The following is a 24311-nucleotide window of genomic DNA, read 5'->3' as shown; positions in this document are numbered from 1 at the left end:
GAATTTGTAGGGCGCACTTATCACCGTGAGGGTACCCAGGCATTGTGTCTGCTGCGTGGGACTCAGTTGGAGAACTCGGTCGAAGAGCCAGGTCTTGAGATACTTTCTGAAATCTTGGATGGAGGGAGAGTTCCATAGGTGGATCGGGAGATTATTCCAGGATTTTGCTGCTAGGTAGAAGAAGGTGCGTCCTTCGTAGTTGCTGCTGCGGATGTGGGGTTTGTGGGTGAGGTAGAGAGAGGCGGAGCACAGGTGTTTGGTGGGGTGGTGATAGATCAGTTGGTGGTTGAGGCAGGCAGGTCCTCTGTTGTGGAGGGCCTCGTTTGTGTATGGGGAGCCAGTGGAGGTTCCTGAGGTTTGTGAATATTTGGGCCCGTCTTGCGAGGAAGAGCCTGGCTGCTGCGCTCTGAATGATTTTATGTCTTTTCTTGATGTGTGTCGTTAGTCCATCGTAGAGTGGGTTATCATAGTCCATCCGGCTATTGATGAGGGGCTGTGTGATGGTGTGCCTGGTGTCAGTAAGGAGCCACTTGAGGATCCTACGTAGCAAGCGGAGGGTGTGGTAGCAGGCAGAGGATATTATGTTAACCTGGTTTTTCATGTTTAGTTTGTTGTCGTTGATGACCCCGCAGGCATTGTCCGTCGGGGTGCCTTGCTCCTGACTGACAAACTCAGGTTTCCACAGTACATTTAAACCCAACTCATGACACCACGTGTGAACATTAATGAAGGACTTGCAGGTAGAGCAGTGGCACCTATCCTTTAGTAATGTATCATCATATAATCTCACTTTATTCACAACAAGTAGGATCTTATTATCAGTTTCATGAACATTAATGTTGATAATCCATGCAAAATATTAATCAGTCCAGGCAAAATACATTTGAAAAATGGATGAAGGACCAATGCATCAACCAAATATTAAATCATTTTTACAAGTAAAGTAAAACAATTTGGTAACATGGCGGCCTTAACATTATGTTTTTCTTAAAAATAACTCTCAATGTACCGGATGGAATTCTGACTCATCTTTCAGCAACAGTAATAATTATCCCGGCTGTACATTAATTTATTAGTGCAATAATAGCAAATAAAAATCATAGTTATTCATGCTTAAATTTGTCAGCGCAACAGGCATGTTAAAAAGCCATTAGCAGTTAGACCTGTCATATCCTGGTGTCAGTACAGATAAAACCATGTTAAATTGTGCCAAACTTACTTGCCTGCTTGGGGTCCAAATTGATGCTTCAAATATACATAAGGCTAGTCATCCCTAAAGTACATAAATCGATTAGGACAAACAAACTGTTTCATCATGACCAGATCCCTGTGAGCTGCAAAAGTTTTACAAGTCCCCAATAGTCTGAGTCGATGACAGACATTCAGTCAGCCAGGACATGTCCCTATTTAGCCCCGGTCACATTATGCCATTAGTAATGAAAATTGGCACCCCATTCATGTACATACAGCTATATATATATATGTTCGATGGCATGTGTAGCTGCAGATACACATGCTGTGCATTATCCTGCCATCTAGTGTTGGGCTCGGAGTGTTACAAGTTGTTTTTCTTCGAAGAAGTCTTTTCGAGTCACGAGATCGAGGGTCTCCTCCCTTTCGGCTCCATTGCGCATGGGTGTCGACTCCATCTTAGATTGTTTTCTTTCCGCCATCGGGTTCGGACGTGTTCCTCTTCGCTCCGTATTTCGGTTCGGAAAAGTTAGTTGACTATCGGAAAATTCGACGGTATTGTTTGCGCTCGGTACCGGGTTAGTGCTAGCACATCAACACCGAAGAAAGAAGCGCTCCGGCGGCCCTTCAGGGCTTCCACTCCTCGGCGGGGCCTGGTCGGCCCGAACGCGTCCATCTTCAAACCTCATGGACCGGACCCCCTTCCGCTTCTGCCCCAACTGCCACGCAAAGTATCCTTATACAGACCAACACTTGGTCTATAATCTGTGTTTGTCTCCCGAACACAAAGAGGAAACTTGCGAGGCTTGCCGGGCATTTCGATCCAAGAAAACACTGCGGGATCGAAGAGTTAGAAGGCTCCAGATGGCATCGACACCGGCCGGGCACATCGACGTCGAAGAAGAGGAGAGGTTCTCCATTCGAGATTCGGACTCGGACGAGTCCGAGAGTGAGCATCCGAAGTCACAACAAACCGTGAGTAAACCAGCCCTGGGGAAAACTCACACCAAAATAATGAAGGCCAAGGGGACGCCACCGCCAACAGGCCATGGCTTAACCCGAAAACACGGTGACCAAACATCGGCACCGAAAAAGGCCTCGCAACAGCCAAAGACATCCGACTCCGGTCGAGATACCGGCTCCGACCAGACTCGGCACCGAGAATTCGGCACCCCGAAACCGAAAAAGGTTTCCTCTGAGCCAAAAAAGACTGCCGAAAAAGATTTCGGTGCCGAAACATGCAGCCTCGGAGCCGAAACACAGCTCCTATACAGAGGAACAAGGCCTTTCCACACAATTACAAGGCCACAGATATGAACAAGAACTGGGCATGGGAGAGCCAGACCATGTATGTATGGGTAGGTTCAAATAGGCTCTTTCGTAACATGTAATGCAATATTCAGCCTCAATTTTGTTGCTCAGATTTTATGGAGTGGATATAGTCTTCTTGCCCCCTCCATAAACCTCTAAATTACAGTGATTTGAATCTCTTTCTCAGGGCTGTAAATATTTGTTAATCTAACCTGTAGTAAAAATGAGGCTCTGGATTATGCCCATTTCATGCATAACCTAGGCCCTCATTACAGACTCGTGGTGGCGGTTGGACCACCGCCAATGTGGTGGTCCGACAGCCACATTGTGACCGTGGCAAAAGCGCCATGGTCCGACTGCCCGCTCTGCTACATTTTCGCTGGTAGTCTTAATCTGCCAGGGCAGCGCTGCATGCAGCTCTGCCCTGGGGGTTACGACTTCCGTGTCTGCCAGCTTTTGCATGGCAGTTCCACTGCCATGCAAAGGCTGCGGAGACAGGGTGCGGTTGCCCCATGGGTGCGGTGCACTTCCCATGCATTTGACATGGGAAGTTCAGGGGGAGCCCCATCGCGCTTTTCACTGCCTGAATTACAGGCAGTAAAAAGTGCGACTGGTGCTGTTGCAACCGACGCACCACAACATTGCCACTGGCTCAATTACGAGCCAGCGTCAATGTTGTGGTTAGTTTCCCTCTGAGTCAGCGGGTGGAAACTCTATTTCCACCCACTGGCCTAGCGGGAAACTCATAATAGGGCCAGCGGGCAGAAAACCGAACTGGCGGTCTTCCGACCTAATGAGTTTGGCGGCGGCCTCTGCCACCCGCCAAAACCGTAATGAGGCCCCTAATCTTGAAAACAATTTGCAATCTTCATGATTAAAATAATTGCCTGCAGATTGGTCAACTTTCTTATTAATTATTGCTGATTTGTTATACCATGGACATACACATAAGTTGTTAAATGTTTGGCCTACATATTGCTATTTGAAGAATTGTTTTTGGAACACAATCACATAAATGACACATGTTGCACGAATGTAAGATATTGTTTTATCCAGTAGTTTGTTCTCTATCAGAACCTGAGAACGATGATGATTGTAAAAGATAGTCACATGTGATGTACCTTAGAATATTGCCCTAATGAAGAACTGAGTTTGTTACAGATGGTTGGTTTCAGCTTTCACAATATTTAATTGTACATTGAGAAATCTGCGTTAAGCTATGACCAAAGGCTGCTAGTATGGGAAATGATTTATGCTTTCAGTTTTTGTAGTTTGATGTTGATGATAATCAACCACACCAGTGACTGCCTCAATTTTAGTTTTTTCAAATAAGTGCTTCCCTAGCGAACTGCAAATACTTGTCAGTGTGTTGCATTGTGAAACAGAGAGGATAGCAATGCATACAGATAGTTAAATAAGCTCCTGTAACTGCTCTTTACAAGTGCCGTCATCACAGTGGATGCTTCTTACTCTAAATTCTTAGCTGTAAATGTTGCTTAGTGTACATGGATGAAACAAAGTCTATTTTAATTGTCATTTTCAATAAGCATTTATTAATTTGGGCAACAAAAATTGCAAGGTTATAAACATCATGCTCCATTTTGCACTCTTCCTCCCACTGTTCGGCACCAGCTGTTTAGTCCTATGCTTGTCCATATCACTCTGTTTGGGAAATTAATTTGTCTAATCAGAAAGGGCTGCTGGCCCCATGATTCCCTTGAGAAATAGACCTGACAATTTGTGTGACATCCCAGTGTGATCTAGCGATCCTATATGCATAGAATATTCAGGGCACTCAATATTTTCAGATGCATTCATTCTTAAAAGACTTTAGAGGAAAACTGTAAAAGTTGGTTCCAATACCTTACGATCTGGTACTCCATTCCATCCAGACATAGCAGGGCCCTGGAATTCCCCATTTGCTCAAGATAGTTTGCTTAGCTGACAGTTACATAAGAGATACGAAATCACTGACCTACTTCCGTCCATCCCATGTCTCCTTTGGCATTCACCCCAAGATAGCTGTAGTTCGAGGGGATTTTGACACCACCAGCCCCCCCCCCCCCCCCCCCCCCCCCCCCAATACTCCTACAGTGCTCCAACATCTTGTTGCCTGTGGTTGGAAGGCGAGTCAACAAGAGGAGCCACTGTATATTTTCAGGCTAAATTCCATCACTTGTAAACGTGAGGCTCCCATTTGCAAAAGTGAATGATTTCCCTCTGTGGTTTCCGTGAAGCCCTTGGCTTGCGCTGGATCCTATCAATTTTAGACACTTAAGGCCCTCATTTTGAGCTCCGCTGCCCGCCAAACTCTTTAGGATGGAAATCTGCCACTTCGGCTTTCCGCCCGCTTGCCCAATGATGAGTTTCCCGCTGGCCCAGCGGGAAACAGGCCACAGTATTGACGCCGGCTCTAAGTCGAGCCGACATCAATGTTGCAGTGTGTTTGGTGTGACAGCACCCGTCGCACTTTTCACTGCCTGTAATTCAGTCAGTGAAAAGCGAGACGGGGCTGTCCATGTGGGCCCCTGCACTGCCCATAACAAGTGCATGGGCAGTGCAGGGGCCCACCGCACCCCTTCTCCGCCAGCCTTTGCATAGCGGTAGAACCACCATGCAAAAGCCGGCGGAGAGGGGACTCTTAATCCCCAGTGCCCTGGCGGATTAAGATCGCCAGCACAGCCAGGCTGTCGACTGGCGGCAACCTGGCGGTGCCGGCGATCGGATGGTGGCGGCTCTGCCACAGTCATAATTTGGAGGCCAGACCGCTGCTTTGGCAGCCGTCCAACTGCCACTGAGGGTCTGGTGGTCCCAGGACCGCCAGACTCGTAATAAAGACCCAAGTGTTGGTTAGCTGAAATTTTCTGCAGTAGTTTTGTTAACATAGTTTGCCCCATCACAGCACCTCCAATCAAGGTTTGAAGTAACCAAAGTTGGATTTGCATACACTGCAACACTTGCTTTCCCTAAACTTAAGTCTTTCTTTATTAAAAGTATTTCATCTGCCCTTTGTGAACACATCTCTCAGTTTCACAAGTTGTTGCTTCCTCTCATGTTCCCATAGAGGTGAGTGAATGAGAGAAGGAATCTTGACAGAATCCGCTTGCATCTTGCAGCATCAGAGGTTCCTGCTCGTACAGGTTGGAATATAGAGCTTAGGCCCATCCCCATTTGGCATACACGACCTCCTGTAGGGCCTTGCTACCATACTGACTATGAAGAAACCATGTTGGTCATTGTCTTCCCAGATCGTTCCACCAAAGAACATATTTTTGCAGCCCAGTGATAAGTAGTACAGTCTGGGGTGCCTCAAGGCTCTAGACCAGTGGTTCCCAAACTGTGGTCCAGGGACCCCTGTCGGTCTGCGAAGCCTCCTCAGGGGTCCGTGACGGCTTAGAAAATTAAATAATATAAACAGATTAGGTCACCAGCTTTCAGTAATGACTCAGTGAGGGTCTCCGGATTCGAATTATGATTCAGTGGGGGTCCATGGGTTCCATTAATGATAAAGTGGGGGTCCACAGCAGTCAAAAGGTTGAGAACACCTGCTTTAGACAGTGAATGCACTCTCTACTTCATTGTCACCTTGGCCTTTCTCCAGGAAGGCCAGTCCAAATACATATGAGCATGTGGTAGTTTGTTGCGCATATCTGTTAGCATTTTATATTCCTGGATGGAGAGTAGCACTTCCAGAAAAGGAAGGTGAGGCTTTTTGTTTAATATTGCTACTTGCAATAGTGTAGGTAGGTTAAATAACATTGATATAATGGTAAAATCTTCTAATTTTCGTAGTCATGCCTTCCATTCCAGAAATGTAATCTTAATATGAGAATGTGTGTTTGTGTGTCAAATATAAGGGTGTGACTAAGAAAGGTATAACGAGAGGCCCATAATTCCTCTGTTAAATATTTGCATATGATGAAGCGATCTGAATGCCTTATAAGCAGATAGTATTTACCACTGAAAGATAATTTGATGCATTTTAAAACGAGTCTTGCTAAATTTGTGTAATGTTAGTTTGTCCTGTGATGATAAACGTTTGCTTGTGCAGTTTGCACCTACGATCCCTGCAATGTTTACACTAATGCTGAACCAAACTACTTAATGCTAGCACAGTCAGTCTGGAGTCTATGACAGGAGGGTTGTCTGCTTCAGAATGCTGTCTATAGTTTGCTTCTGCACAGATGACGTACGCAGAATTTGTAAGCACGCAGGCTTCATATGTGTATTGATATTTTGAGCTACTAAGCTTAACGAAACAGTGCTATGAGTAAATAAATGAGTTGATACTTAAGGTGTGGGTGTGTAGGTTACATTAGACAAAATAAGTAGAATGTGCACCATCTTTGATAAACAATTTAGTTCCTGCACCTCAGTTCAGTTTGTAAGTACATTCTTCAAATGTTACAAAAAAAATATCCACAACGCAAATCTACCTAACAAAGGCTCCATGTGTATAACTGCAGTTTACAAAACACAGAAGTATACATCTGGAAGGAAGGTTCACATGTGTATTCCAGGACAAAGCCAATGTAGGAAACAATTGCCAATAATGAGTTTATCACAGTCACTGTTTTATGAGACAAAATCTGGTCCTGGACCAAAAGCAGGGACTTACATTGATGAGCCATAACCCTTCGGGCAGCCTTTTCTTAAAAAGACACAGTTTGTTCTGTAGTAGAGCACAGCACTGGAAGTGAAGTCACTTGCAAAACGTGCTGATATCTATGAGAAGTATACTATTCGACACACACATTCAGGCAGGTGGGATGCTCCAAATGACATGTATTTCAACAAAGTACCCTGGTGTGAGCACTGGCCATGTTTTCGGTTGCACAGTAAGTGGCCACAACAGCTCCTAACACTTGATAAGCACTCTGGCTGAAGGCCCTTTAAGAGATAGTTTGTAAAAGGAGTGTTTGATAGTGCCCAAAGACCATTATAATGTGGCAGTTGGTGTAGAGATGTAATATCAAATGTAGTCAGGAGAGTGTTGTCATTAAAGTTATAGGTTTGGTTTAGTATTTAATTAATCTTAAAGAAGTGACTAGTACCCTTAACATATGATAGATGTTCCTGGAAAGGAAGATGTTCACTCTGATCCATGTATGCAAGACAGAACTACTGGGCTAGAGAAAACCTGAAGGTATATATTTTTAAGTGATTGCATTCTGACTAAATATAAGTGACAGTGCCACCTAGTTATTACATATCTTAACAGATGTAGGCAGGTCTGTAGTCATTCTGCATACCAACTGAAATCTTCACTGATGATGCTTTATGAAAATCTAGCTCTATCAGAAAGCAGTCATGTACTACCTGAGGAAAAATGAATCCAAAACATTTTAGAGAAAATATATTTATATTCTTCAAGCTCATCTGTTTTTTGCATATTTAGTTTCTTTTTTGTAACACATTGCATCCTTTGAATCCATATTTTTGCTCTGCATGTATATTGTTTTTCTTTTACCCATCACATGGTATACTAAATTTGCTTTATTAATTGTATAATAGGACATGATTCAAATTCAATCACCAAAAGTGCTACTTTTTCGATTATGGATACAGGTAATGTTACATGTGGAAGAACGTTTTATGTTTTACTCTATAGGTGAAATATGTACTGTTTTCGAAATCAAATCATTTGCTGCCTTTCTGAATTGGAGAACATTAGGACATTAATGATGGGAAGTAAAACGGTACTGAGTACCGGAGCTTAGTGACCTGAAAAAACACCTGCCTTTCACGATGTGCTACTAGACTCTATGGAAGAAATAACACAGTTGAGTGCAAATGTGGGAGGCGGTACTGTAGTTTAATTTTGTCTAACAGATAGATCGAAGTTTTGTACAGGCATTGTGATGAAGACTTTGACTATTGTATTTGATGTTGTTTTCAATTGGCAGACACTGAAATTATGTGCTCAAAATAATTATTCCACATTCCAGTTATTAGGGGGGCATATGGAAACACAACTCAACACTCTTTTCTTTGATGTTATAATCCTGAGCAGAAGTTGGAACCATTAAAAAAAAGTTCCTTCACTTTAGTATCCTTTGTTCTAACAGAATTGTGTTACTTAAGCCTCCTTACCACGAACATCTTAACAGATTTCATCATTTGTATACTTTTGTGCTCTAACCAGTAAAAATATGAACCTTTGGGGGCTTGGCCTGCAAGATGGCCAATCAAAAGCACTAAGGGACTGCTCTCGGCCCTGGCTTCTTAATCATCCATCATACTGCCGCCTCAGGCCCCTGCGGACCCAGCGGTATGGTTGGTGGAGGCTTCAGGATGGGGGAGGGGGTGTGAGAAATGGAGGAAATGTCCGCGATCGAGCTGAGAGGATCGCTCGTGGAGTGTGCCTGACCCTAACATGGAGCCCACCATTGCAGAGGCGGACTGGGCTGACAGCTGTTGAGCGATGTGCTCGGTCGGTGGAGCCCGAGTGAGTGAGGCCCCGGCAAAGGATCATCCTGGTTGAGGAGTTTGACCCGGATCGTGCACCGCGTCCCCTCCACCCCCTGCGCAGTGTGAGCAGTGCTGGCGGTGGGTGCCCGGGCCAGAAGGACCTGCAGAGGAGGCCTAGTGAATGTAGGTGTGCGGCTTGGTGAAGGCAGGGGTGCCCCCGGCGGTAGACCGGACCTGTGAAAAGACAGTGCGGCAAGCGAGGTGGGGCGCGAATGCCCTGTTGATTGGCCTCTGAGGTGGGCACCTTGACTGCATGATACTAGTGGCTGCGTAGTCGCACCTGAGTTGCGGAGGCAGCTTAGGCCCATCGCCTGACCGGTTATACGGACGCGGTCTCCCGGCCGCGGCCCCCTGGCTGGATAAACCTTTGTTGATTGGTCCCTTGGGTGCGGGGCCAGCCGGTGGGGTGGGGTGGACAGCGTACAGCAACACAAAGTACACCAGCTCTGGTACAGCCTGTGCTGGACCCCGACCTGGAGTGGTTCGAGAGTTAGCCCCTTGGTGATGTGATGCGGTGAGTTGTGAGAGTGCAGAGATCGAGTGCTTGAGCTGCTGCAGGCATTGTGCCCCCCGAGTACCCGGTGAATTTGGTGGTGGCCGGTGCTTCACACGGTGTACAACATGGGCAAAGACAGATCAAACAGAGGAGTGTGGAAAACCCAGATGGACCAATACACAGCCCGAACACACGAGGGAGTTTGCAAAAAGAATCCTCTGGTCCCATGGAAAAGGGCTATGAGCCCACTGGGGCACAAATCCTGGCTGACACTGAAGGCCTCAGTGGCTACCCTCGACGTTAAAACGTGCAACCTGGAGGCGACGGTCGAAGATGCGGAGGGCAGGGCGAGAAGATGTAACCTCCGAATAGTGGGCTTCCCGAAGGCGCAGAGGGGGCGAACGTTGAGGCCTTTTTAGAGGACTGGATTAAAAAAACGCTACCTGCCGCCCCTATCATCTGTGTTTGTGGTAGAGCATGCAGACAGGCCCTGGGCCCCGCCGCCGGGAGCCCCTCCTAGAACGATTATAGCCAAGATTCTCAACTGTAGGGACCGCAACGTTATCTTACAGGAGGTATGCAAACATGGAGACCCTACCTACGAGAATCACACCATTCGCTTTTTTCCTAGAGCGGTGCAGCTCCAAAGACAAACGTATATAAGTGTAAAGCGAAAATTAAAACAACTTGGTTATACCTATATGCTGCTGTATCCAGCCAAGTTGAAGGTTCTCCATGCGGGCAGCTCCTCTTTCTTCCATTCTCCTGAAGCAGTTTGGGACTGGTTGGAACGGAGTGATAGGGCAGGAACGCTGGAGTCCCCACACAGGGAGAGACGTGGGAGAAACCGAGGGGCAGAGGAGGTACAGGCCACTGCACGCAGAAATAACAGACACTGTCGTACCGACTGTGGAGACAGAATGATAATACGTCCGGATGGCACCCTGAGTCTTGACCGAAGAAGGCAGGAGCGCGAGGAGGCTAGGCTGCTAGTACAATCAGTCAGATCGGAGGCATCCTCACGATCCAGGTCACCGTGTGGCAAAGATAGATTCTCTCCGGATACGGATAATGTTGACACCTGAGGGATTTTGTTGAAGCTCAGAATTGGACGGCGAGAGTTAGACTTTTCTCAGACTTGGAGATCATGTTCTTCCCTTTTTTTGCTTTTCTTCCTCTTTCTTGCCTCCTCTCCTCTCTATCCTGCTGCCTTTTGGTGCTTGGGGAGCGGGGTCTGGGACGACAACTAAACACGGGGCGGATACGGAGTGGTGTATTTGCTTTACCCCCCTGTTATTGTTCACGATTAACCCTGTTTTCCTATCTTCTTTTTCTAAATGCAATGCGATGCTTGTTGCAGTTTATGCATTTTCTGTAGTGAATAATTCAGCTCTTTGGGTATAGTGTGTGTTGTTCGGATATTTTGCGTGAGGTGGGAGAGCCGGTGCACTATCCGGACCAGTACCTGGCTATCGAGCAGGGTCTGCGATTGCTTTCCCTTTCTTCTGGATTCTGGAGGAGATAGCGGGGTGTGGACATGGTTTGGGCAGACACTAGTTGAGGGAGGTGTTTACCCGGGGTGGGATGGGGGAATTGTATGTGGTTTCTAGTTGGAGTTGTAGTTCTGTTTTTGGCACTGTAAATACTGTATGCACTATAATGATGAAGAGACATGGAGCTACACTATTAAGAGTACACCAGACCAGAGGGCGGGCCTTGGGGGCTGCAGATGTGGGGGGGGGGGAATGGTTGAGAGATGACAAGATATGTGTGTCAGCACAAATCATGGCGGGTACCCTAACGCAAATAGTTACATGGAATGTGAGAGGACTGAACTCCTTTGTGAAGCGCTACAGAGTACATACATATCTCAGGCGGCTTGGTGTGCATATTGCTTTCCTAAAGGAGATGCACTTGTTGGAGAATGAAATGCAAAAATTACAGAAAAAGTGGCTGGGACAGTTTTATTAGGCTACATATTCTTCCTACGCCGGGGGTGTCTATTTGGGTTGCTCCTGGGACTCCTTTCCAACTGAAAAGTCTAGCAGCGGATGTGCAAGGCCGATACATATTCTTACACGGAGTATTAGATGGCTGCGAGCTCTGCATTTTAAATATTTACGCCCCTAACTCAGATGACGCGGAGTTCTATCAACGGCTCCAACAAGAATTAATACCTTACACAGGGATGTCCATCATTTGGGCGGGTGATTTTAATTGTGTCTTAGACGGCACTTTGGAGAGACCTGCCGAAGTTGGGCACTAAGACACATATGACTGCCAAGCTCAGGGACATTATGAGTAACCTACACTTCGTAGGTGTGTGGAGAGAAATGCACCCCACATCCAGAAAATGTTCTTGCTACACACCTACGCATGGGGCATATAGCAGACTAGATAGATTTCTCCTTGCTAACGACGGTACACTTGATATCCGCCAGGTTGTCTACCACGTCTGATTCCTATCGGATCATGCCCCCCCGCTATTAGAATGTGAGACACACACGCCCAAACCGGCGATCCCCGTATGGCGATTGTGACCTGAACTACTTGGAGACCCTGAATATAAGAGGGACATACAGGCGATGCTGAATGGATATTTTAGTGTGAATTGGGGCACGACCAGGACCCGTGGCATAGAATAGGAGGCCCTAAAGGTAGTCATCAGGGGCAAAAGCCTTAGTAAATCATACAGTATCAGGAATAAGCTAGACTGGGAGCTTATGCATTAGGAAGACGCCCTGATGGCCCTGCAGCGTCAAGTAGACAACAGCGACGCATCGGAGTCTGATTGCCTCGCAGTGCGTGGTAGAATAGAACACCTTTAGGGTAGGCTGGATAATTATGTCCGTCAGGACTTTAGACAGCGGCTGTATCGCGAGGGGGACTGTTCGGGATGCATGTTAGCTTGGCTCCTCCGGCATGAACGCCCCATTCCCATCATACTATCTCTTCGCGGATCTTCTGGGGAAAAGATTTTGGGGCAGATGCGAGTGAACCTACATCTGCGAGAGCACATAAGGAATATATACACCTCACCGAAGAGCGTAGGTAGTTCTCAAATGCATGAGTACCTAGATGGACTCTGGCTGCCCCACCTTACCGAAGCTCAAGTTGAGGAGTTGGAGGTGGAAGATTCGTTGGAGGAGATACAGGAGGCATTGGGGGGTATGGCGTCGGGTAAAGCGCCTGGCGCCGATGGGATACCCGTTGAATTTTACCTAACACATTTTGCAGTTGTTCTTCCCTGATTGTTGGAAACGCTTCATGAGTCACGTAGTGAAGGCCTTTTCCCAACACACGAGAGAAGCATTGATACTTATGTTACCGAAACCAAGGAAAGATGTTGAAGACCCGGACTCCTATAGACCGCTGTCCATGCTTAACGTAGATGTAAAATTGCTAGCTAAAGTACTGGCAACTCGATTAAGTTGAGTGGTGACTCATTTAGTGCAGGGAGATCAATGCAGATTCATACCTGGGAGAAGGACCCAGTGAACTTACGGCGTCTATCGCATATAATGCACGAGACTCGTGACTCCACACTCCGCGCAGCACTGGTGGCCTTAGATATAGAGAAGGCATTTCATACTTTATCCTGGGAATACCTATGGGAGGTGCTGCGCAGGTTAGGCATAGGTCCCGAATTCCTATCATGGGTGCGTCTCTTATATGCAGCCCCAGGGGCGAGGGGGCATACAGGGGCGATAGTGTCAGACTCCTTTACTATTGAACGGGGCACGCAATATGGATGTCCCTTGTAGCCACTGCTGTTCGCGTTGGTCATGGAGCCTCTGGCCATACAGCTGCGGACAGGGCAGGATATGTAGTGCATCCGAGTAGGGACAAGAACACACAACACTGTATACTGATGATGCTCTAGTGTACGTTACAGACCCGGAACAATCGGTCCCTCTCTTGTTAAGCATGATGGATGCTTTTGGTCGGGTATCGGGACTCCGGGTTAACTGTCGGAAGACTGTGTTATTCCCTATGGCTGGTCTGTCGATGGTGGTGGCATCAGAATTACCACAATTGGATCTGGCTTGGGAGACTGAGACCTTTCAGTATTTGGGCATGTAGGTAGCGCATTCCCCTCAACTACAGCATAATTTAAACATTGGAGGAGTGATGGAAGGTCTCCATGCCTCTATCCAATTTTGGACTTCCCTCCCGCTATCGGTTATGTGCAGAATCGCACTTAGTAAAATGATTTTGCTCCCACGGTGCCTATATGTTATGCAAAATTCGTTATGTGAACTACCCCCTTTGCTGTTTCAACAGTTAGATAAATTACTACTATCCCTAGTCTGGGCAGGTAAGAGATGCAGAGTCCGCATGGAGGTATTGAAGCTGGACCTAGCCGATGGGGGCCTGGGGCTACCAGACCTACATTTATATTACTTGGCACGTTTGCTAACAGTATACAACCCGGTGCTGTGACGATGGCCCCAACTGGGAAAAAGAATTGTTAGATGGCTCCATATGTGTGTCGCGTCTACCATACCTTCTAATGGGTGGCTCTAGGCTTCTGCTTTGGCTAAGAGACGATTGCAATCCGGTGGGACAGCCCGATTCCCCCACTACATATTACGTGTCTAGGTGATTTTGTGTGGATGAACACACTGAGCGTGATTTGGCGGTCTGGCGCAGTATGATTGATGGGCTGCCTGAAGAGCATGAGAGCGATGGAGAGGACTCCTTAACAGATGCTTCCACTAGTTGAGCTCTGACCCTGGTTAGGCCGCTCGGGCAATGCGTTTGTGAGCTATGGGTGAATGGTCGTGAGTTTTCGAGGGATGGGGTCCTCCTGCCCCTCCCTCTTTGTTTCTTTGTCCCCGTGAGATGTCCCTCCCCTCTCTCACCTAAGATGAAGTGCCTGCTCGTCCGCAGGCTGGCGGCCTACTGCCCCCCCTGGGTGCCTTCCCAGTCTGAGGCCGATGGATTGGATGATTGGATGATAACCATTGTTTTCTCTTGAGGTTTATCTCTGATAAATAAATCTTACAGTATTAATGTTCAATAGTTCCAATTTTAATATAGTATGCACTGCAATCGTTGTAGATAATGCAGCTCGTCTCTATGATTTCCGAGTACTATGAGACTTGAGAAAGCCTATTATATTGCCATTATTGTGTTGTTTCTCCATACACAATGTGTTGTAGCATTACATACAGAGATGGAAACTAGGACATTTAAATGGCTTAGACACTAGGCCTGTACGTCTGGACTGAAATGTAGCACTAAAGTAATGCAGTTACAGTACAGTGCAATTTTGTAAGCATTCTTTTATATTGTATAAATAAAATAAATAAAAAAATGAACCTTTCATTTCCAAAATATTTATCAGATAAATATTGATTTTGAAAGAACACGTTCAGTTCAGAAGTATAGGGAATAAGATATAGGGAATGGGTGAAATGATACTAGTAAGTAAGCCTCACAGTACAGCTGCTTTAGAGATATCCTGTACTTTAAGAGTGAGGCATTTCGTTTATTAATTTCATATATGAAATGGGACTTAATTAAAACACTCAGACCTTTAACTGCAGTTTATTTTCTTTCAGTGTCTGGAATACACACCCGAAGTACAAGACATGTGGTTTCAGGTGAAGAAGCGATGGACAACCTACTGCAGCGAATGGAACCAAGCGAGAGCCAGGCCCCGTTTGAGAGGTCAGGAGATTCTGCTGTCGTCTGCACTGCAGCTGCAGTCAGCCCAAGCAGAATCCACAACAGAGAGAGGTCTCAAGGAAAACAGGACAGTCCTTTAGCGTCCTCATCTACCAGTGACTTGCCCAGTGACGGTATGAATGTACTTAAAGGCCATTTGCCCAGAAGCAGCTCCCCCCATCATCACAAGAGAAGTGTGGTGGAAGCTATGCAGCGGCAAGCTAGGAAAATGTACAATTATGACAAACTCTTGGCCACAAAGAAGAACCTTGATCATGTCAATAAAATTTTGAAAGCTAAAAAGCTGCAACGGCAGTCACGGACTGGAAACAACTTTATAAAGCGGAGGCCAGGTCGGCCGCGGAAGGACCCCATGGAATCTCTCCTCTCTATTGACACCTTACAGGCTGCTCAGTTTGTTAATTGCAAGCTCCGTAGCGGAGTTGAGCAAAGTTTCCCTGGGGACACAGTCACTGATGTAATTGAAGCGGTTGTTCAGGGTGTTAACCAAAACATGGAGCATGGAGAGGGGTGGAAGCGCAAGCGGCAGCCGGCGGAGGAGCACTCAAACAAAAGGCAGAGGTGTTCGCAAGGAGAGGAGCAGGAGAATATGGCAAGGTATTTTTTGAAATTTTACAGTGCTCTGTCTTTAAAAGAGACTGTCTGAGATAACCAACTAAGGGAGACTGTTACCACTAATCACATTCATAAATTAATTTCTCAGTGTTTTGGTATATCTCAGTTCAAAAATGGAATTTGCTCACTGATATCCTTAAAGACGAGTCAGACGATCTAAAGTTCAGCTGAAGACCTAACTATCTCCTAGGTTTAACTGGTGAGGATCCAAATAGCGGCTACAGTTTTGTTAATGACCTTCTTTTAGCACCATAATACCTTTGTGTGGTGATGGATGCGCTTTATATAGCAAATAAAAATAAACGTGTAATCCTCATTTATGCAGCACCTCTCTTACCATTTACAAAAACATGGTATAAACAGTGTTTAGATTGCATAGGATTACACTCAGAGAGGTGTTTGGGTTGAAATGCTATGTAACCTGCCAGATTACAAAGGCACCGGTCACCAATGTAATTGTCATTATGTAGTAGTGATATGAGTGTGCATTACAAAAGGAGGTGTAGGGTAAAAATCTGGCTAACTCGTTCCTTACACCACCTTTAATGGTAAGAGGTGTTGTTGAAGGTATACCTTGCAAGGCTCTCCAACGTAATTTAAGATGTTTTATAGCTGACAGAAGAAATACATTATATTGTTGCATGACAAATTGAGTGATGGAACAGAGTTTAGGGCTTCAGAAGAACTGTATTTCGCCAGTAGCTTGGTTACATTTGGTATAAGATTAAATCCAGTAGTTACTATCCAAAAGGTTAAACATAAAAGAGCAAAATATGTCGACCCACCTCATACTGATTCACCTGCACATCAGCTTTACATAGAAGTAGAAGATGACAATACTACAGTCCAGGATCAGCATTGGGATCATAAGGGTAAGATTTCCCTTGGTACTAACACTAGGACCATAACCCTGAATACTTGTGATGCTTTCTATTCATTACTCAGCCATCATGAGGGCTGCCCTAAACATGGAATAGCAAGGCAAATAGAAGAGAAGATCATGATTTAATTGTCAGAATATTTCCAGGGATGGAAAAGACAAATAAATATTACACACGCTAAAAGAGTATTAAAGTATCAGTAGTAAACACACCTAGAGAAGAAAAAAAACGAAAGGTTTTCTTACATTAAAGGACATTCTGTGCCACACTTAAAATCAGTTTATATAGCCAGATAGGGAGTATACTTGAGAGCTTACAGGAAGAAAAAGCACTGGAGGTGGCCCAACACCCTGCTAAAGATAATAAGTGCATACCTAGCTGGAAAGATGTTATTTATGGAAGATGCTGTTTGCTGTCTGATTACCAACTGACAGGCGTTTATCAAGCTATTATGAGCATCATCAACTGTAAGAAACAGGAAATCTCTTGCACTATTTACCTGGAAGCAATATGGAAAGGGCTGTAGAAATTGTGGTCAGAAACAAATATTATTTCTTCCACAAGTATTAGGTGCATGTAGGATGCCTCACACACTACCCATTTGCAGATCTATACGAGCATCCAGCAAAGGAAAGATGCTTGAGTACAAATGTCCGGATTGAAACTTGGCAACATTTCTTAAATATAATGTTCCATCTGAGCATCTGTTTGGTGAGCTAATTGATGAGACGCTAGAGAAAAACTAAGAAGGAAATAGAAACTACTAAGTTTGTTGTACTTTTATAGCAGCTTAAGCCTTAATACAAAAGGCAATATGGCAGGTGTCCTCCTTGAAGTACAAAATAAATTTGCCAATCTCAATAGGGATTTCAACCTAAAACACACAAAATGGCAATTTATTCTGAGTCAGCTTGACATTGTAAATACTTTTTTGGGCTCCTCAAAGACCAGATGCACGACGATCTAAGAAAGAGGTTCAGCAGCCATAATGCAAAAACATAGTGTTTATTTTTCTAATGTAACTAATGCTGCTGTCTAAACTTCTCCTTGAAAAGTGCTTGCTGTGACTTCAAAGCTTACTAAGCCAGTTCTTGAGTGGATATTGTATTGGTTTGCAAGACTACCTCATAAATAGGTGCATTAGAAATTTTTCTCTGTACTGTCTGACATGATATTTTTTGCAAGTAGTGAATTTCCAAGAATTTTAATGAGAATTGCATTTTCATTGAAGTGGTATTTTAACTTTCTTCTAGCCTTTCTGAGATGGCAGAGGAGACACCCAGTCTAGACAAGGACAGTCCGAACATTCAGCCATCAGAGAGCACTTTTCAGCTTTTACCTGCTCGTACCCAGCGGGAGAAAAAAACTCCACGGCCTCCGAAAAAGAAGTACCAGAAAGCAGGACTCTACTCAGATGTGTACAAAACAACAGAGTGAGTAGAATTGGTGAAGATTTGATGTAGTTTAATGGACATTGTCAGTTTGGCTCTGAACAACGGAGGGAGCTGTACTGATGACTTTTTCAAATAAAACCGTCAATATTATTCAAAATTGAAAATGATATGCATGATATGGATGTAAGTCTGAGACAGTGAACTGAAATTATGTCATTCAGCTTTGGCCTCTTACTGTGTAAATTTGTCATTGACTTATAATCCATCGTTTGCTGCATCAGTTAAACGATTTAATAAAAATATGTTCTGATGGATACAAACTACCTGTGGATTCCTCACCTTATGAATTCACCCTTGCGCCAGCATCCGACGGAAAATCTTCTTCCCAGCTCTCCACGTCGACGAGGATGTCACAATTGCACGGCTCCACTCGACTCCGTCTGACGTCACCGTGCCAATAAGAGGTCCTCGCCAGCGTGCTGACGTCAGTTCCCTTTTTTCCGTGCCTTCGAGGTAGAAGTTACTCATCTTACTAGTATATGGCACTGAGCTGCTTTTTTGATTATTTTCCTTTTACAGTTGGACTTATCATGGTCCTGGTACAATACCTTGATTCACTACCAAGGTGTACCGTTGAATATAGATTGATATATCCATACATGTGATAAGCAACTTCTACCTCGAATATTACAAGACGGCCATATTGTGACACAGATCAAATAACTTACAGTTTTCAATGAGGTATGATTCTTTAGTATAATCTTTGGTGGTTCTTTTCTTGCTTCTATACAGATATCTTCTCTCTCCCTCTCGTTTGCTCGTCACTAGGGTCACTGATATGCATTTTATAATCTTCTGCACTGGGTGATACAACGATTCACTCCATAAAATTCTTATCCATGGGCTACACCTATTCAGCATGCCTATTATTCCTTTTTTTAGTTATCTAGGCAAGCACCAATCGGTTATCTGCTAACTCATCTAACAGAAAGGTAGGGATACCTTTTTTGGTGATGGAAAAGATCGCATACTAGACATTGGAACTATTGGCTTACTATGATATGTTTGGATATTGTTTCACAGCCTTGAAAAAGTTGTTGTTATGACGAAACACGTGTCGGCTGTATGCACATGGAATGGTATAACGTTTGCTGTTATCAATGAATACCCAAGAAGAATAAAGGACTAACATTTGGAATGCTTGGATGTGCTGTGGTTCTTTCGGTTTTCTCCTACCTCTCGCTTCTGTTGGAGGTTTCATCTTGTGCTCTTTGTAGTTACAATGTCTCCCCCTAGGAAGTCCGGTTTCAAGCCTTGCAGAGAGTGTGGGGGTAGCATGTCGGTCACTGACCCTCATGACAATTGTCTTTGGTGCCTTAGCTCTGAGCATGACGTCGAGGAGTGTGCGTCTTGCCAGAGCATGAATCCTAAGGCTTTAAAGCAAAGGGAGGCCAAACTCTTTTTGGCCAAGGCAAAGAAGGGTCATAGGAGCCGTAGAAGATCCTCTTCCCACACTTCTTCAAAGAAGCATAAGAAACGGTGCCGTCATGACTCTCGGCGGTGTTCCGCTTGGAGCCGATCGAGGTCTCCATCTTATCGGCACCGTACGACATGGGTGGTGAGTCTGACGGTGACTCCGCAACCCCAGAGTCCTGAGGCTTCTGCGGCGCCGTCCGTCGTTGAGGTTGTGGCACCTTAGGACAGTCCTCGATTTTCACCTGCTGCTCAGGAGTCAGATGGTCAGCAAGCACAGGTGCAACAGGGAGACCAGCAGTATCCTGCCTTCCCGGCTCCGGGAGCGTATCCGGCGGCATTTTTGAATGCCATGTTTACTATGTTCAACGCCATGGCCCCTGCTGGGGCACCGGCTGGTCCTACCGGTCTATTGGCATTTTCGTTGGGCTCCCCGGCTCCATACAAGGCGGCACCGTTTGTCATTCTATCCGGCTGAGGGTACCGGACCGGCGCAGATGACATCGCCTCGAGGTCCTGTGAATCCCATGATGTTGCCTTCTAGATCTATGACGCCGATATCATCACCCCGTCAGCCGGCGCCGATGGTGGAGTCACATGCATCTTAGGCGCCATTAGGATCCGTGCTGGCGCTGGACACAGGTGATGGGTTCCAGCGGAGTCAACCTTCCTCTCCTGTGCCTTGTCAGGTGTTGAAGCCGGTGTCTTTGAAGTCGGCAAATTCCATGTCGACACCGCGGTTGGAGGCTTGATTGAGGTCACGCAGGAAGGCCTTGTGTCTCTTGGAAGAGGAAGAATATCAAAGGCAGTTGGAGGAAGGAGAGATTGTCGACCCTTTGGGAGAGTATTAGGGCCTGGAGTCGGTTGTGGGCTGGATACTTCCCCGGAATAGGACTTGTCTTCACCGGGGGAATTTACGGAGGAGGCTGCTTTGTTTCACACGGTGATCAGGAAGGCAGCGGACTTTTTAGAACTTCCATTATCTGCTGCGGAAGTTAAAACAAACATATTAACGGAGGTGCTGCATCCTTCTTCGGCTTCTGCAGACCCTTTGCTTCCTTTCAATGAGGCTCTTATGGAACCCATTTTAGAACTTTGGAGGAAGCCAGTATCGTCGCCTGCGGTGAATAGAGCTGTGGCAAGGAGATATAGAGTGGCGCCTGGTGATCCGGGGTTTTTATCGTAACATCCTACCCAGGAGAGTTTGGTGGTCCAGGCCTCTTGCTCTACAAGGTCTGCTCCTGGCTCTTTCCCTGTGATTCCATCTGACAGGGAATCCAAGCGGATGGAGCAATCCGCAAAGAAGACTGTTTCGTCTTGCAGCATGGCTCTCAAGGCTGCAAATGCTACCTGTGTGCTGGGTTGGTATGTCCACGCCCTCATGGACTCTGCGAAAGCCATGGTTCCTGATCTGCCGCAAGATATACAGAGACCATTTGGGGATCTCCTGTCTGATGCGCAGGCTGAGGCGAAACAAATAATTCAGTCTGGCCTGGACTCTACAGACTTGGTGGCCAGGGCAATGGGTACATCTATTGCTACCAGGAGGCACGCTTGGTTGAGGTCCTCTGGGTTTTCTTCGGATGTACAGACCACCTTGTTGGATTTGCCATTTGATGGGGAAAAACTGTTTGGAGATAAAGTGGACTCTGCCCTAGAGCGCTTTAAAGATAGCGGGGCCACGGCGAAGTCTTTAGGATTGCAAGCCTCCTCTGCTACCCCTTTTAGGTCCTTTCGTAGGTTCAGGGGGTTTGGACGTGGGGGAGTTTGAGGGAGACCCCAGTCCTCAGTCCAGCAGCCTACCAGCCTCCCATATCGGTCCTTTAGAGGGCGGGGGTGAGTTAGAACGAGAGGGGCCACCCAGCAGCTCCCTACATCATCCTCTTCCTCTGGAGGACAACAGCAAGGGAAGCAGCCCTTGTTTTCTCCCCTTTGTCGACCATACTTCTCCTGTAGGGGGAAGATTATGTCTTTTTCTCCATGAGTGGGAGTTGGTTACATCAGACTCATGGGTTCTAAATATTGTGAGAAAAGGGTATGCTGTCCCTTTTCAGGAGTTGCCTCTTCCCTCCCTCCCTGTTCCTCGTTTTGTTGAGAAGACCATCTCCTGTTGTTGCAACAGGAAGTTCAGACCCTATTGTCAAAAGGTGTGGTGGAGTTGGTTCCAGAGCAGGAAAGGGGTCAGGGTTGTTTCACAATCTTGGCTGCCTTCACAAGTGCCAGGATACCATCCTTTGTTAATTAACCATACATAAATTGGAGTTGATGGAAACAGTCCTCTTGACCAAAATGCAGTAAGAGACACCTATTTATACCTGACAAGTGTTCATACCATGTTATTAGATTGAAAAATTACTTCTCTTGGTTCTGAGCGACAGGTTTACAAAATACCTTACTAATGTTATTAAGCCGCAAAGGTGGAGTTTTCTACCATCACATGGTACAGCCCTCGTTATATTTTATCCATTCTTACAGCCAACAAATACAGCATGCCTTGTGCACTTCGTGTAAGTTTCATCAGTTGTTTACACTGTCAGTTGCACTATTATGTCAGGCCCCCAAAAATAATCCACACACATCTCACTACTGTGATTAATGCGCTGCCTTTAGTATTCAGTGTCCTTGCCATACCCCAGTAGTCCACCCAAAACCCCCACCCCCCAATTATTTTTCCTGCTTCTGTGGGCAGCCACGTGATTGTTTATTTCCGTTTCTGTACCAAATATCTGTCCCAGAAAGGCCATGCGTTTGGGCACCTCATTGTTGCATGCACCATCCTCCAACCATATTCCGGCATCTGATGAAGCCAGGGGATTCAGTTTTCACAAACTGCCACATTTTTGACGAGTCATAGAATTACTGTGCAAGACCTTAAGTTCAATGCTCTGGGACTGGGTGGCAATCACTACCTCGCATGGTGCCATCCTGGACGTCTGCCAGCTTGGATCTGCCAGTAGCGTGCTTATATCTCCGGGAGCAGTGCCCACCAAAAGTAGGGTCTCTTTTGTGAGTTGGTTGTGCCACCATCCCCATGTTTTCAGTGTCATAGGTGTGGTCTTTCTGAAACTCACTCAGCCCATCAAGTATGCCACACAACAGTATTTCATGGCATCTGCCCCACCAATTCTTCCTTGATATGGGGACTTGCAGCATTTGGACAGGGCAATGAACACCCTCTCTGCCAACAAGAAGGATCATTGCACTGATGCAGTTAAAGAATTAGTGCAGTATATAGGATGTGGGTGGTTCTGCAGCTGATATAGAAGTGTTGGTCCACCTAGTTCCCTTCTCAAATGGGAAGTCCCCAAACGCTGCACCACCTATACAGACCATTGCCACTACATCTCGGACAAGCAACATAATGTAAGAGACAAACATAATGTAAAATGTTTGGCCCAAAGTTGAACTCCTCCTCAAACTCAGAGGTAGTCGTAATCTGACAAATCAAACAGTTTGTAGATGTCCACCCGCAGCAAAGTCAAAGAGTCCTTTAGATGGTTCACCAAGGCCAGGGTGCTGTGCAGCACCAGATACTGTGGAGGAATCAGGCATAAAGCTGCACTGGAGCACTGATACAATCACTCCAAGAAGACGAGTGGCCAACACCTTGCAATAACTTTAGCTTCAACATTGATCAGGGAAATTAAGCAACATGAGGAGTACGGCATCTGTGGTTGGCTTGATTTATATATAACTTCTATATCTGCTATACATAAGTCTGGGGAGAGTTTTCTGACACCCAAAGTCTCTGCCAGTGTCGCCAGAATGAATGGTGTAGTGACTCAGGTGAGATGTTTGAAAAATTATATAGAGAAGCAGTTTGGGTCCAGGTATTTTGCCACTCTAAAAGTCTTGCAGAGCAGCAGTCACTTCCTCTTCAACTAACTCTTCTTCTAGGAATTCCTTTTCAGATGGTGATAGCTGCCTCTTTGGTAGGTCTCCCAGGAAGTCCCGCAGTTCAGGCGTTTGAGGTTCTACTTTTAGAGTATCCTTGTTGGTAGTGTTCCTCAAAGGTCTGTACAACCTGGCAGCAGTCAGTTAACAAGTGGCTGTGAGGGTGCTGGATTTGGCAATTCTGGGCAAAGGTATTTGTACTCTGGCATAGATATTGCAGGATCTTACTTGCTTTATTGCCCTGCTGATACACATGGCTTTGAGATGCGATACAGACTGCCTTTGCATCCTTTTATAGAACATGTGTATCAATCTTGTTTTGTTATGCTTGATATTTCAAAGTTCCAGGGCTGCCACCTCCTCTCTTTGCTGGCGGTGGAAACCAGTATTGTGATTTATAATCCATGAAAAAAGCTTTGAATGCTTCTCAAAAGATAATTTGGGACACAACTAAAAACAACCCCATCCCCACCCCAGCTCCCGCTGCCGGGTGACTACTGCATTGATTGCTCAGTACAAATTCTACAGGTGCCTGGTTAGGAGGTCTGTGTCTGAGAATGTGTGCCTGTTGAACATAATTTATGTCTACATCGGCATAAGGAATGAATCGAGCCTCGAAAATGTCTTGTGGGCTCCAGGAAAAAAGGTATATTTCCCGGTTGTCAGAGCTAGTTATGCCAAACATCATTCAATGCCATGGGTGTTCGAAATTTAGCTAGTAACTTTGGGCCCACCGGGGTGTGTGTTGATCTAGTCTTGTCGATGTTTGGGTGAAGTAGTAACATTAATTGAGTTTCCTTCAACTGAGGAATGTCAGGTAGAATTTGCATAGCGTTTTGGAGTAGAGCACCCTTTTTAATTTTATTTAGTAGACTGTTTACTTTCTACAAC

At 45.7% G+C, this 24311-nt stretch overlaps 1 protein-coding gene across 2 annotated transcripts in view; it reads left to right on the top strand.

The window, feature by feature from the left end:
- The window catches only part of ASH1L (ASH1 like histone lysine methyltransferase), a 719892-nt gene that overhangs the window by 329107 nt on the left and 366474 nt on the right, over nucleotides 1-24311 (top strand). For both annotated transcript variants that reach the window (XM_069218459.1, XM_069218458.1), the window contains exons 5-6: nucleotides 15037-15760; nucleotides 17913-18092. In XM_069218459.1, the coding sequence (XP_069074560.1) occupies nucleotides 15037-15760; nucleotides 17913-18092 (904 nt within the window). The remainder of the gene's footprint in view (nucleotides 1-15036; nucleotides 15761-17912; nucleotides 18093-24311) is intronic.

Source organism: Pleurodeles waltl, chromosome 12 (genome assembly GCF_031143425.1).
Source record: "Pleurodeles waltl isolate 20211129_DDA chromosome 12, aPleWal1.hap1.20221129, whole genome shotgun sequence".
NCBI lineage: Eukaryota > Metazoa > Chordata > Amphibia > Caudata > Salamandridae > Pleurodeles > Pleurodeles waltl.
Note: the sequence above shows the minus strand (reverse complement) of the source record. Positions and strands in the feature narration are given on the sequence as shown.